Raw genomic sequence first — 12,407 nt, forward strand, 5'->3', positions numbered from 1 at the left:
TTTGGTATTTATTTTGGCTTTTTAATTTATAAAACAATTTTATCATGACGTCCTACTTGAAAAATCAATGCTAAAAAAAGACTAAGTATGTGTTTGTAACTCAATACATTGCAAAAAGTTTTAAAATGTGTAAAAAAAAGTTTGTTATTATATGTCCAATAACAACTATTTTACACAGTTATCTTTGTTTTGCAATTTATTGAGTTACAAACAAGGACTTGGCACATGTTGTTTCACATTGATTTTTCAAGTAGAAAGCCATGATAAAATTGTTTTATAAATTAAACACCAAAATAAATACTCAATGCGCATCCATATGGTCACTTTAACTGAATGCTGTTTTCTTCCGTGTCCTTTTATTATTTTAGATGTTACGGAAATGGAAAAATCGATGGTCGATTACCCTCGGGGAAATTAGTTTGACTTCACTGTTACACTGCGAAACAATAAAAAGTACGCGTTTATAATAACGCAGGTGTGTATCCTGTTTGACTGTTGAGGAACTTCGGTAAGTTTTTTGATTAAAGAGTTCTATAGGGTGAGCTATTCAGTGCAGGTCCTTCGTGTCCATTTAAGGGTTTTGTGGGTGCGATTGTCTCGAAGTAGAGTAGTTATCAATGAGGAAGACTCAAATAACGGTTTTGTTCTTGCTTAATGGCCGCCCAATCGTTGAAAAGAAAGCCTGGACTGTGAACACACTAGTAAGGGTACGACATTGCGCGTTGTCCATTTCACTAGCGAGAGTCGTCCCTTTCCTTTTGTTATGCAAATGAGACCGAAATAGAATAGCGTCGTAAAGTTGAACCAATAGACAACATTTGGAAGATGGAATATCACTCGGATCATAAATGCGATCGGTACTCTCTGTTCGGGCCGCAAATTGCCCATAAAATTGTTATACGTCTATCAAGAAAAAAGGAATTGGTTTTTAGTTTTACCTTTGACCCACGATGCCGACAACCTCTCTGGCATACTTTCTCAATAGTCTTGCGTCCACGACAAACAAACTGGTGGTTGTTGACTGCCGGTGAATTCATACCAAAATTTCTGCATTTAGTAAAATTTAAAGTATAATTTTTTCTTATTTGCATGAATGTTTGTTGAGACTTAAACAAAGTTCAACTTTAACATTGAAATCTAGTTCAACTTTAACGTTTAAAGTTTGGCGTCGACAGTGCTAACTGTTAAATTGTGAAGAAAAAATATAGCATCACGTGAACTGTCATCACTTCAAAATGATGCATGCACCGACGCAACAAAAAATGACGACAAAGGTGTCTTAAATGTACCATCAAAGAAGAGTCATTTTGTTGCTTTTAGATTGTAGGAATCGAGGTGCTCCTCTGGGTTGCAAAATGGGGAGAAGGCGCGGCGAGCAAGGACCAATGCGTTGTTTAGTATCAATAAAACTCGATTGTTTGATTTACTTGGATTTTACATACACTGATGAATTGCAAATTCTTCACCCACCTTCACTTTTTGATATTTCTAGGTACCTCATGCCCCTCGAACTTAGAAAATCCATTTTCACCCTTATTGAGGGGGTTTGGACCGTGCAACAGGTGTCCCCGCACACTGTTACTTTTTAAATTTCACGCGGACACCACGGTCTATATAACCAAGTAGCTACCAACAACATGCAATACATACAAGCACAAACATCGGAGAAAAACTGCGAAATATTTGTGTACTATCAAATTTTGCCGGTGTAATCAAAAGTTCAAAGCATACGATCTAAATGGTGCTTATGTATACACACGAATTTAATTGAAGTAAATAAAGTTACGTTTGACGTGATAGGAAAACACACAAGTCTTGGTCCAAACAACGTACAACTATACGCCGGGCAGCCATGACAAGCTCCTCGGCGGCAAAATTTATTACCACTCACAAGGAATAATTATTCTTTGAAACCAAGTGTCTTTGTTCCGCTGGAATTGACACCTATACGCTGAAGTGTGCTCTCTCCCACAGGCATATAATCTTCGTTAAATCGATAAGTGTATATTTGTTAGAATCGATACTGACACCGCTGGGACTCAGTGTGTTGAATTTGGTGACACCGGCCGGGGTCAGCACCTCTCTTCGAGAACTTGTAAAGAGCCTCTCAGTCGTCTAAGTCGTCCGTGTCAAGTTGGTGCCAAAGAGATCAACTACACCTCACCCCAAACGCCACTACTACATGAAAACGTCGGTGGCATGAAAGGAAAGAGGCAGAATCGACCAAAAGATATCAGTATTCAGTTTGAGTCCAAGTCTGTACTACTACACTAGGCTGGGACAAAATTTGATCCAGTTCAGGACCATAGTTGGTGGAGGGTCCATTTCAAGACACAATATACTGTAGTCCTTCCTATGAGTGGTTGGCCACCACCATGGCAAAACTGGTATCAGCGTTTTGCTTACTCCAATAAAAGGCAACCTAATGTGTGTATAAACCAAAGCGATCCGTTTAACAATCCATATATGCTAGCCAGTCTTTCGCGATTTTGTTCTCGCTTTTCCCCTGGAATACTAGCAGTCTAGTTCCTATACAGTATCCTTACCATTTACACCTCTACTCACATCAACGTGGTTTACTTAGAAACCACGTTGACATCCAGACTACCCCTGGAGAGGCCACAGTAAAATGCCCATGTGACTGAATTCTAGACTAAATATATGCCTATTTTGTGTATTAACAGATGGAACATAGTTACTCTGCTGTTTCCCCTAGTGTAATTCTTGATCTTAAAGCTATTCACCCTTTCACCGAGTTGGTTTATTCTGCTCTGTCTTCTCAACACAGTCGTCTCGACGCAGTGTTTAGAGGACAGAAATCAGCCGAACGAAGGATCTGGGCTAAGAATTGTTTTATATGATACTATGTAACGTTTCTTGGTTTCTCCTTCTTTCTCTCCTTTTTGTCTTTTGTTTATCTTTTTTGAAAAAGTTTGGAAATGTCTACTATCTCTGGGTTGTCAAGTTGTGCAAGTCTTGAAACGTCATAGTAAAAGAGAACAAGAAAAAAAAAGAAACGCCCACACAAGGATTTTATATCTAAATAAAATACCCTGAATACTAGCGTCTCATTTCTTCACATTTTTCAGTCTACGGTAATTACAAGTTTCGTAGTCTTTTGAAAATTCATTTACATAGTCCTTACGTTGAACGCTATCTAAGATGGCGAAAGAAAAACAATCTACTGTCAACCACCTGTGTTGCAATAGGTCAGAGCGTGAGAAGTGCAAAGTGTGTTTTAAAACTTACACAGGTAAGAATTTGTGTTGTTGTTTATGTGTGGATTCCGGAAGTTCAATTGGTTACAGTCGTCAACTCTTCCAAAAACATTGGGTAGCATGTCATAGCATTAATCCTGACGTCACTTGACAACCACGCTTAGCAACCACATTACGAACTGTCGCCACCCACCTATGCACTTAGGTTAGATACCGCCTTTGATCTTTGTGAGTTAATTTCATTAACGCCCATTTATTAATTACTTTGTTATTCCCGGCAGAAAAGGTGCACTGCTAAGAGCAAGTTCAAGTGTTGGAGAGAAAGCTGGTGACGTTTTGAGTGTTATGAGTTTCAAATATTGACATTATGAAATTGTATGCTTGACTGAAGTTAGTCCTTCGAATTCCGTAACATTTTTTACGACCAATACACTTAAGAGAAAACGTTGTCAGGATCATATATCAACGTCTCTTGAACGTATCTATAGTGAAAGCATCCCTGGGTTCCGATCTATGCGACGTCAACATTCGAGCACCTTCAATTTCTTTATGAAATTCCTTGTGGGTAAGGGAGGGGGGGGGGGGTAGCATTCGTGTGTTAAATCACAGACAGGAATGGGTGTTTAACGTTTATTTTTATAAATGGTTGTCATGAGTACACACATCTTCATTTCTTATGTGTAGTGGTTACAAACAACTGCGATTTTGCATACATACGTCCAGGCTTCACGTGAACGGTTTTTGAATCATACTGAAAACGTGTAGCAATCATGACAATGCAGAATTACTCGTTGGGATTTGATTAACAAAATGACTACTTTGGGATTTCGTGTATAATAATATATTTGGCCACCTGTAGATATCTGTGATTATCAACCTGATGATTGAACACGAAGCACAGGATTGCAATTTGAGGATTGGATCCTTTAAATAATTATGAACACTTCGTTGTAATGTTATATATAGTAAGAGATTTTCAAACCGAGAGAGGAGCGAGCTTGAACGTTCGAAAACGACACGTCATTTTGTTTCCCTCTCCGTTTGCTCTCCCACAGACTTTATGTAGTAATGCCTTGAACATTTTCCAAAATACAGACAAACACTGAACTCTCAAAGAAAGGCTTTAAATGAAGCAGCTTGCAAATGTCATTGTTCAGGATAAAAAACAGACAGTCATCATAGCACAGCAAACAAGTCATGTTGCAGACACCATTGTCATCGCAGGACGTGTTTACGACCATGTGTAGTGATAGCCAGACAAGGACGACACAACTTATACATTTGATTAAGAACCCCTGGGACTCAGGCCACCCAGATATAAGCTGTCCACGCCCGTTGTCTGTGTTAAAAAAGTCGACATTTAATACTAGAATAAATTGGCCAAAAATATACTTTCGGTGTTTTTTTTAAATGTATATACAGGTGAAAGGGGTCATGTGGAAGACTTTCACTTTTTCTTGTTCCATGTCCTCCATTCCTAGAGTGAGGCATTGCCACAGATACTAAATGAAATCAATACTGTAATTTCCAATAGTATGAAAGTATTGTGAAAATGTAGGATACAGAGAGAGAGAGAGAGAGAGAGAGAGAGAGAGAGAGAGAGAGAGAGAGAGAGAGAGAGAGAGAGAGAGAGAGAGAGAAGACGGAAAAAGACACAAACAGAGTGACATAGACAAGTGAGACAGAGACGGAGTAAGAGCGAGACAAACACAGGACAGGGCGAAACTGTTTTTTAAATAAGTAAAATTATATATACTAGCATAGCAACATTCCGAAAGCAAATAACACATAGATTCAAAAGAAATATATTTCATTAAATTCACTAACTTTTTTATTCTATGAAAAAACGGCAGATAAAGCATATAAAATATATAAATATCAAAAAATGTATTTGGCAAGTAGTATAAATAACCGTTATTGGACTACCCCTTGCGGTTAAAAGACAACAGAAATTTGTTGAAGAAACACATGAAAATATAGAAAGCAAATGTAACAACTCTTGTCAAAAACCATAGTAACTAACTGTACGATATCAAATTTCCATAAAATGATTGATTATTCTTCTTAATTTTTCCGTCATTTTTTTTGCACCAAGGCTGATTGATTTGTTGTGATAATATCTTGCTAATTTTGACGAATGTCGTGACTAAGTTTTTTTTCTTTCCGGTGGATCTCAAACATCCTAAATCTCGAATGTAATGTCTTCAAATAAACGAATAAAATAGATAAATGAAATTAAAACAATGAGCTGTTCAGTAAATTTAGTAGCTGAAATACAGTCTGGGGTAAAATTGCACCGTATATTTACAACAAAATTGTTTCAGAGAGCCTTTCAGTCTGTCCCCTATACATGAGATGAGTTGTTGCGTTTAGAGAGAAGGCACATAATGTGAAGTCTTGCTTGTGAAAATACATTTTAAAAGTTGTTGGCGTAGACTCTGTACTCAATCGTAGTAACCTGAGGAAGTTTGGTACCAAACTGTGAACTTAACGCTGGTATACTGTGATGGATGGATCGTCACTGTCGGAAAAAAACATGTCGTCGGAGTTCACTGACATATAAAAATAAACTCTTTGGTACAAAACGATCAACAAGAAGTATCCAAGTCGGCAAAATACGTAAATTTATCCACAAATGTTCGTCAGTTATTTACACCGAAGGTGGCGTCAGTGGACTCCAACCGTTTGGTTTAGTCGCAGATGTGTGGTGATGCGATGAAGCGGCGAACGCATCAGTGATTGAAATATCGGCACTAGTGTTATCATACACAGGTGAATGTCCAGAGTGGAGACTACTTGTCGCGGTTACAGATGTAGGAATTGCTGCGTATGAAGCACGGATAATACCAGTTGGTATGGCTGTGTTTGCAGTTGTTCCCGTCAACGTGTTACTGACTGGCCACATGGCTGGGTACTGTGGTGCTGAGGCGTGTGACGTGACTGGTAATCCGGACCAATTGTCATGTGTTGGAACCATCGACTCGGGAGGGTAGCCGTTGGCTAAAATAGACAGAAAAATGTATACTTATCAGTAAACTTGTCATCAAAATAAAATATCCATAATGAAATGGATATCCGTAATAAAATAAAATATCCGTAATGAAATACATATCGACTAAACTCAGTATACCCTGTTAAAATCCCTGACCATATTCAATAATCGTTGCCTCTAGTTTCTTTTTTTTTCGAAACCATCAATTTTAACACAAAAACAGTCCAAATCTGCAAATATTCTCAAACATTACCAATTTTAACTTAAAAGCACTATACGCTATCGATTATTTGATACTGTGAAGGCGCTAGTTAAATAAATCGGCCAAAGTTGCTCTGACTACACTCGATTGCATCCACGTGCATAAAATTGAGCGCAAAATTTACATCAACTCGCTTAAGAATATTGATGACCAGTCACAATTCCTACATCTGTACAGTTTTTTTTATAAATGTTGGGTTTTATATTTTGATACCATCAAAGAAAGTAATTACGAAGTTTCATGGCACACCAAACACATGACAGAAAACTAAGCAATCGACGGTTTCACAAAGTTGGAGAGTCTCGAAATCTTTCGCAAAATCCAAGATACTTCTTCAACGCTAAAATTATTCCCTGGTAAACGATGTTTATTATAATATGTGTGTAATTATTCCACGTGGTTTAAAATCATAGGTTGTACGTTTTAGATATGTTTGATACGGGATGAGTTTTAGGGATAAAAATGTTCGTGATTTACCATAAAATCGACGTAGTTGTTAAAGTTGTTTGGGTACTTGGTCTGAAAATTGCCATCGCATTCAAACTGTTTGATAGTGTTCAAAACAACAACGTTTATTAAATTAAATTAAACATCAAGAATTTCTTTTATTTCGGAGTTTTGTGTTTTTGAAATTATTCGTAGAACACAATTTAAAAGTTTACGTGTTCGCCATTTACAGAGCTGTAGTAAAAAAAAAGTCACAAGTAACTACAGAAAAGCAAATACCAGAATCACATTCTGCCATCGGGGGACAACGTCAGAAACATTGCATTTAACACTAAAAAATTGGCACAATACGTGTCATATTTCTCGGTCGATCGCTGAAGGAGGGGTCATACTCGGTTATTTCAAAATAATTACACCTTTTCCTAGAAACATGACGAAAACTCCCGATGAGTCAACATCATGGTTCAAACGACACACACTGTGGGTGTGTACAACATATACAGACAGTCATAAAATATTGAAGAACGCACCTACGTACGCTAATAAAAAATATGGGATGTGTCCACTCCATGACTTAATTATACGCTATCGTTGAGTTATCGGTAATGGAAATCTATTTAATGTAATCAACAAGTCTGCACTTGACCGTCATTGTAACACCCAAATTACAAGTACAGGAAGGGGAAGGGTGAGTAGCCCCTAGCTGATGACGTAGACAAGATTAACAACGAAAAGTGTGGCGTAGGCGATGAGTTTAATTAAAAAGAGCTGGTATACTATTGTCTTAGCGATGACAATCGAAACTTGAAGGAAACATAGACAAGGGAAACGCTATCTTCCTAATCTGGGAAGGAAATTACAGAACTGAAGATTGGTATATGAATCACTATAATCCCGCCATTTCACGGAAAAGGGTCCCAGGACATAGTTTTGATTTATTGGCAACAAATTTGCCTGTTTGATTTATGCTGGTATTATTTGGAGTATACTGAATAACACAGTATTGGATTTTAGAATAACATGACAAATGAATAGAGGGAGAAGAGTATTAAAAAATAAACTCACCAGTTTGAGGATGTTTTTGATATGGTGATGGGTATGGAGCGGCCCTGTGGCTTCGTAGTCCGTTGTATCTGTCACATCCCGGTGCTCCGTGTAGACCTAGTGCGCTGAATTGTCTTGGATCGGGAGCTGGGCAGAGTGGGCTAGCACCAGGTAGAAACCATCCACCAACTGTAAATGAAATGAACAACGGAAATGTATCAACGAAACGAACATATTATGTGTATAATACTACAAGTTAAATGAACAACGAATGAACATACAGGCATGGTAAAATGAACAACACTGTCAACAGTTTATTAAACTAATGGAATACAAGTGAAACGGACGATGATCTTTCAACGAAAAGAACGTACCGTGTATATAAAACTACAAGGTGTGAAATGAACAACAACAATATATTATCGAAAGGTGTGTATGCACTGGTAAAACTATCAAATTTATTGACTACCTGTGGACATCCCAACCATAGCATGGACATTACATGTTTCATATATCAAGGGACGCTAAGAAAATTGGCACGGTTCCTTTCACGGTTAATAAAACACACATGTGGGCGATCTACTGGTAACTGTGTAAATTAGCTCAGAAAACTAACACATCTACGATGTCACACAACATTAAGGTGCTAACGTGGAGTGACAATCTGTAAATTGGTCGACTGAACATTTTTTCTCACACATGGGATCACTATCGCATCTATTCAAAACACCAACGTGGTTTCAAACTGTGGTTTCCTATTACTAGAAAAAAATGTCTGACTAATATGAAATCGACAACTGATCAAAATGAAATCGACATTTACTACACTTACGTTGTGAACACTGTTGTTGCATTTCATGAGCATGTGCCTCAGCTATAATATCCTTTCCATCGTATCTGCAACAAAGTAAAACATACATAATTATACAAATTTGTAAAAACCAAATATACGCACACACTCTAAATTATCTTATGAAATCGAGTACAAGTCTAATATTTGTATACACATACTTATGACGAAGGTGGATTAAAACACAGCAAAGGAAAGCCGACGACTAAGAAGGAGCGGTTTCGGTCTAAGTGGGCAAAGTCAGGATAAATAGTGAATTACTTAAATTCTGTGTTTAGATTAGTAATTTGGTGGCCAATTTAGTGTGCGGTCATCATACAAAACCGTCATACGTATGAAAGTGTAGCAAATACTATTTCCAAACACAGCTGTGAAAGTGACTTTTTGTGTCGTTCATAGTCTAATACAAAGATAGCCATGATTTCAATGGGGAAAGGAGACTTTACATCGACACGTCTACAAACAACAAGCTATGGTAGTCGATAGACAACCCATCCATAGGTAATTCACAGCTTTAACACCTAAATACAATAACAGGTGAGATCGCGAATAGGGTTACCGACGTTTCACGGTAAATCAACAAGTGGCCCATTCACACTTACCTTTCTTTTGCATCCAAAAATGCTTTAGCGAACGGGTTGTGTTTGATTTTCAATGCTGTAATCTATGGAGGAAAAAAGAAAAGAAAATGTTACTACTGTACACACACACACCTACGTTATTGCTGGCAATACAGTAACTACCCCTATATGCATGCGATGTACGATTACGTATCTATGGACGGGTTAGTCGGCAAGTTCAATCGACATTTTTTGATATGCGAAAACAGATTCTTTTGTTGAACCTATACATTTACACAACTGACTGTAAATAGTAAATGGATTTTATTACACGATACGCCGATGAAAAACATAGATAGTAACGTCAGCTCCTGGACAAACAATATCTTTTATGTATGTAGTCACCGAAGACACAATCTCAAACGTTTAAAAAAGGGGTTTCTATATTCTTTCTCACCTCCTCATTTTGGTAGGCAGTCACGGCGATGAAACGAGTCTCCCTGAACGTGTGAGTTTTGATCATTCGTTGCTTATCACTGCCGCCTACTTTAATGATATGTACCCTGGGTTCATATTTATGTAAAGAGTGAAGCATGATCTGTAAAAGAAAAGACAGAATTTTTAGTATCAAGTCTGAACACATCTTGAATTGAAAACAAGCATTGTCGGTGAAAGCAATAGTGGTGTCTTTTTAATGAAATTATACAGCATTGTGAATAAACGCACATAATTACAATGTACCGAAATTAACTTATACAACATTTCTAACAGTGGGTTTTGCTCTGGCGAAATGGAACGGGAACTGAGTTATGTTACGTCTTCTGGTGGCAACAAATTTCAAAATATGAATTTTGTGGCAGGGCGGTATGGTAAATTACGATATGTGTGTGTATGGACCCACACTGATTTGGCCCGTTTTCTCTGAAGGCAATATTTTGCAGTGTATTCTCATATTCCATGATCCATACACATAGTGTAATTCGCAACTCGAACTATTTACGTATTAATATGTTTAAGTTGCACACAAGTATTTGTTTCTGAACAAGCCAATTGAAACGATTTACACGTCGATAGAGATGAGAGGCTTTTTGATAAACACTTCAACTGAGAGTAGTACTTGACGATTCACGGGGCGACAAAATGTCCCTCTTGAGTAAATTACACACGCGTCAGGAATTATCGATACTATTTCCTGGCCACATGGACATTTTTGATCGATCAATGGGTGGAAATGTGATCCCAGGCAATTCGATCCCTGTATGTGGTATACATGAATAGGGATACATACGGTATTGCAACTCACTGTCCCCACAAAAACCAACTGCAAATGTACATGTTTCTCGACTTGAGATAGGTAAATTTGACAAACTTTAAGAGAGTTAGTTTTTTAAATATGTGTTTTAGAAATTTCGAATAAGTGCCAACCTATTGCAATGACCGTAGCTGGAGGGGCGTGGACGATTTTCCGTGTTCTAGTTCATGTTGTATTATCACACATTAAAGCCATACTTACATGTCCACCACCATTTAGTTTATTTGTTAACTTGACTTTAGTAAATGATATGGACTGTTTCATCCAATGCGCTCCAAAGTTTGGCGAATCTGGGTGAATGTAGACGGAGCTCGGTGCTGCGGCTTCGGGTTTACCGCCGGGAACCCATTCTCCGTTGACGTACTTCCAGCGATGGTTATCGGACGCCACAAAGTCCAGAAGGATGGAATACATGGCGTTTGGATCCAGACCAGAGACGGATACTCGTAGAACTGGGAACATGCGTCTGTAATGAGAAAAATGGGAGGTGATAACTAAAGGCGTACTGAAATGACCAAATATACAAGCTACAAGCGTCAACGGTAATTAAATGTGGAACCCGATAATACTGAGCGCTGTGTTGCTCGTAACTGGGAATTATACTCGAGGGAACTTTTCTCGTAAAATTTGATTCATTTTAAATTGGTTAACTTACACGAACCACATATTTAAGCTTCCTTTAACTTGCAGTGACGCCCGTGGTTAATTAAAAGAAACTTAAGAAACACTTGCATGTATAAATGTCTACCGAGAGTCTTTTTCAGCCGATCAGCCTTATGCATATGTTATTATACACATCGCCCACCGTCGTTTTTATGTTGAAATTACAAAATACACGTAAACTCTCTGGGGTTCATTAATAAATCAACGTTGACAATTTTAAATGAAACTTGAAGATTCATCTAAATTTACTCATTTTGATGTGAAAGTTTAGCAACTACAGCATACATGTCACAATAACAATACACATGAAAATCCCAAAGATTAAATTTGGTGGTCTGGTTCAGCTGAACGAACCTGGACGTTCAAATATAGTGCTATTGTACAAGCCTTACAAATGTAATAGGAAGGGTTAGCCGGTCTATATGAAGATCGTCCTACAAGGAAAACACGACAGCTTCTAGTACTACTGACGAGGGGTATTTGCAGTTACAATATACTTAGTACCTTCAGGTGTAAATGTCTTGGAAAACTCCTTTCAAGTAAATGTGCTGCATTTGCAATTGTAAAATCAAACATTCACTAACGCTGAAAATTGTGTCTGACATTTGATTTCTAAGGAGTGCTAAAATTCAAGTAACATGTCAAATTACCTGCCGTTCTTGGTCACGATCATTTCGTTGGTAAGGTTCTCAAATCGCTTCCACAAATCTACGTCCTCCAGCGAGATCTTGACGTCCCGCTCGCTTGGGTCTCCCTTCTTGGTACAGTCACTCATTTCGGTTTGTACGGCGTTGAGAAGGTGATTGACGTTGTACGCTGGCTGCTTCATGGCTAATGTACTCATACTATTTCTGAAAACAAGACGGAATAATGTAGTTGAACTTGACACACGAGTTGGTACTGTTACGTTTGCGAGTTCACTCGACGAATGACTGCTTGAGTTGAATGAACGGGCCCTATATGTGCGTTTACCAACTTGTGAATAATTACTCGTGTTGATACCAGCGGGGTACACAGAGCAAACCGCATCATGAATATGCAAATAATATAAAACTCCTC

At 38.0% G+C, this 12,407-nt stretch overlaps 1 protein-coding gene across 1 annotated transcript; it reads right to left on the reverse strand.

Moving 5' to 3' along the window:
- Positions 1-5,868: 5,868 nt before the first annotated feature.
- LOC144433263 (T-box transcription factor T homolog 1-like) lies at positions 5,869-12,192 on the reverse strand. Its single transcript, XM_078121572.1, has 7 exons — positions 11,999-12,192; positions 10,887-11,151; positions 9,831-9,971; positions 9,416-9,477; positions 8,796-8,860; positions 7,985-8,152; positions 5,869-6,218 (listed from the first exon to the last, which is right to left on the reverse strand). The coding sequence occupies exons 1-7, from the start codon at positions 12,190-12,192 to the stop codon at positions 5,869-5,871; spliced, it is 1,245 nt and encodes a 414-aa protein (XP_077977698.1).
- Between the last annotated feature and the right edge of the window lie 215 nt (positions 12,193-12,407).

This window comes from Glandiceps talaboti, chromosome 3 (assembly GCF_964340395.1).
Source record: "Glandiceps talaboti chromosome 3, keGlaTala1.1, whole genome shotgun sequence".
NCBI classification, from domain to species: Eukaryota; Metazoa; Hemichordata; class Enteropneusta; family Spengelidae; genus Glandiceps; species Glandiceps talaboti.

Coding starts and splice junctions, on each gene's coding strand:
- LOC144433263 (XM_078121572.1), bottom strand. CDS start 12,192: ATGAGTACATTAGCCATGAAGCAGCCAGCGTACAACGTCAATCACCTT. Junction 8,153..8,795: donor GCAACAACAGTGTTCACAAC/GTAAGTGTAGTA, acceptor TTTCATTTACAG/TTGGTGGATGGTTTCTACCT. Junction 6,219..7,984: donor TCAAAAACATCCTCAAACTG/GTGAGTTTATTT, acceptor TGTCTATTTTAG/CCAACGGCTACCCTCCCGAG.